The sequence below is a fragment of the Austrofundulus limnaeus genome, unplaced genomic scaffold, assembly GCF_001266775.1.
Source record: "Austrofundulus limnaeus strain Quisiro unplaced genomic scaffold, Austrofundulus_limnaeus-1.0 Scaffold108, whole genome shotgun sequence".
NCBI lineage: Eukaryota > Metazoa > Chordata > Actinopteri > Cyprinodontiformes > Rivulidae > Austrofundulus > Austrofundulus limnaeus.
The window spans coordinates 629,117-632,298 of NW_013952510.1; the positions used below are offsets into that span (position 1 = coordinate 629,117).

The window sequence follows — 3,182 nt, forward strand, 5'->3', positions numbered from 1 at the left end:
AGCTGTATAATGGTCTCTACTCAGATGGGTTCGAAGCAGCTCATGTGAGGTCAAAGGTCAGGCTCATTCATTCATTAGTGCAGACAAACACACAGAGCTAAACAAACAGTAACTGAAGGCCCTTTGCTAAATGTTACAAATGAATTAGGACATACATTCCAGATCGACATACTGTCCAATTATCTTCCTGGCTGTAAATAAATGGMCCCAGAGTTGAGTTTAATTATTGTGTGAAGGTGGATGCAGTGTTCACACTGTAGTCATCCTGTTTCTCTCTATTCTATCTCTTTTCTTTGGTGTCATTTTTTGACGTCTGCACACTTTGCACCATTTGATTCTGGCCACAACTTTTGTTTGTTGTAGCTTTTACACTTTTCAAGATATTTCATTTCAGTCTCAAAAAGTGCTGTCCATAAAATTAGATTGAGRTCTTTAATTCCTTCAAACACATGGTTTACTTTAAAATCGACTTTAGCATACTTGCTGTCTTTTTTTTTATTTTGGCAAAATTATACTACTTTTAGATTTCAGCTTGCCTTTTCTTCTACATTTAGCTAGGGGTTTGCTATGTTTAGCTTTCAGTTTGTTGTTTTACTACTTTTAGTTAGCATTTTGTTAGGATTAGCTGTTAGGTAGAATTTAGCTACTTTGACCTTTTAGCTAAACTGAAGTTGTACAACATTTAGCTTTTATTTAGTGATCTGCTRCTTTATAGCTTGTGATCTTTTAAAATTAGTTTGAGTTCTGCTTCTTTWAGCTTCAACAACCCAATTTTARCTTTTTTAGCAAATTTATTTAGTACTCAGGGTCCATGCTGCATCTTCATAGAAAATTAAACTTATTTTAGGTTTGTCTTTAGCGTTTTGTGCAAGTGATAGCAATTTTTTTTCATGCAGCTGCAGGAGGCAGATGAGCATGCGGTTTAGTGCTTCGTCCCTGTGTGATAAAACACATTCACTCCCTTTCTGTGTGTGCCAGACATACACACATTGTGTGTTATCATAGCACGAGGGTACGGAGGGCACATTTTGAATCTGCATGCTTTGATGAGGGGATACTTTGAGCTTTCGTACTGGTCTGGGATCAGCTTGTAAAAGTCGTGTCATGTTATCTTTGCCCTCTTCCCCCTGTCCCACCACTGGCACTCTCTTTCACACAGAGTCAGGACATTTATCTCCCACAAAGCACACTGTCTTACAAACACACACACGCACCACCCAAAGCCACCTCACATTCCACCCAGACAGTACACACATATGCATACACACACAAAGCTGAGTGTCGTGATGTGAAAACTGAACAAATTATAAGCCTAAAATACCTTGAAGGAATAACAAGAAATGAGTTGTAACTGTTTTAGTCAAAGCTTGAAAATAACATTATGCTAAATTTTGTGTGATATAATGAGATCTCAGCGCCCACATCAAAATTTAGCACATTTGTAAAATTGAATTTTGTGGTCTGCAAGGTTAGATCATTATTACGCCCATCTTCAATCGGACTGACTGCAAAAGTTAATCAGTTGTAGATAAGCATTCAGTGATTATTTCCTGAAAGTTTTATTAAAATGTTAATTAATTCATGCAGTGTTTTGCTAACAGTATGACGAACAAACGCGCGCACACAAACAAGATGATAGAACAATGCTTTAAAGATATTGTTTTTCATTCAGTTGTAACTAGTTTTCAGTGTTACTATTATTATTTTTTTAATTTATGGAATTTATCTCAAGACCCCTCACCTGGTGTGTCACGGCCCACTTCGGGGTCCTGAGCCTTGCTTTGGGAACCACTACGCCAAGCGACTGGCACGTAGAAAAAATCAGTCAAAACGGCACATGAATTGGGGGCGGGGACCAGAAGTTGTATTGTTTGAGGTTTGACAGATTGATGGAAGATTGTCCAATAGCATCGAAGCTGGAGTCCATACCGACCAATCAGAAGTGAAAACAGTGTCCACCACCTCCACGCATAATTAAATCCACTCCAGCGTGCTGGTGGAAGTGTTTAGTTTGCCATTAAACCCAGAACACACACACAGAGGGAGAGAGAAACACGTCCAACTTCGCAGCCTTTTAAGGACATCAAAACACGCTCCAGCCCGAAAAACCATAATGAAAAACACCTCAAACTTTATTTGGAAGACGCAGGAGTCGTCCGTAGAGTGACTTTTTGAAACTGGAGCTGCTTCCTCGTTCGACAACAGGCTGAAATCCCTCATCATCCTCACAAAGAAACTTTGCTTGCTAGGCTGCTAACTCGCACAAAAAAACTTAAGGAAAAKAATTATCCTCGCGGAAGACTTTAGCATCACAAAACGGTTATATCTGGAGCCGAAGGCCTGCGTTTCCGAGCAAATGTTGTAAATTTGTCCTGGAAATGATGCGCGTGGGATAAAAAAAGTAACATTTGTAACGGTTTTCGAGTAGGTCTCATCACTACAGGAGGAGGAAGATTAGCCAGCTACCACCACCAGCGCCCCCACATATTTATTTTTTTACTTTATTTTTCTTGTCAACCACCAGGAAAAACACTGCTCGTTTCAGGTAGTTTCAGGAGCCGAGTGGTTCCACATTAGTTACTGTTAACATGTCCGGCCGGAGTGGAGCTGGACCCCCAAGACCCGGAGCCCCGCAGCCCCTGAAGGCGACGGTTCCCTTCAAGCTGGCCAGCAAACCCAGAGCAAACCGGAGGGATGGGAAGTCAGGTATGAGCAACACCTGCCACAACATACAGAACATATTATGTCAATATAACCACCACAAAAACAATGTGTTTATTACAAACAATGAGTGGGAGCGACACCATGTTAGTGTAGATGTTGAACACTGTTTTCATATGATAATTTCATTGTTATATTCTATTGTTGGACAGAGTAACTCTTCAACATTAAAACTTGCACAGAAACTGCACGATGAAGCAGTAAAATGAACCTGGTTCAGGAAATGTAACTAGCAGAAAGTGTTTGGGCTTTTTGTTTCACTAGTTAACTTAGTCAACCATCTAATCCTTAACTTGATTTTATCAGTTTTGTTGCTTAAATAAGTTGATTTAAGCTCCGTGTGGCTTGACTGAACCAACAGAAACGCGTGGTTTTTCTAAAATCCACATCATGGTAAACTCAGGACAGGAAGCAGTATGTATATGGTATTTAATACAACAAACTATAGAAAATATATACAC

At 39.7% G+C, this 3,182-nt stretch overlaps 1 protein-coding gene across 1 annotated transcript in view; it reads left to right on the forward strand.

Moving 5' to 3' along the window:
- The first annotated feature begins 2,021 nt into the window (after positions 1 to 2,021).
- The window catches only part of LOC106521397 (glucocorticoid-induced transcript 1 protein), an 18,763-nt gene continuing 17,602 nt past the window's right edge, over positions 2,022 to 3,182 (forward strand). The window contains exon 1 of the mRNA XM_014013946.1: positions 2,022 to 2,706. Within this exon, the coding sequence (XP_013869400.1) occupies positions 2,589 to 2,706 (118 nt within the window). The 5' untranslated portion in view covers positions 2,022 to 2,588. The remainder of the gene's footprint in view (positions 2,707 to 3,182) is intronic.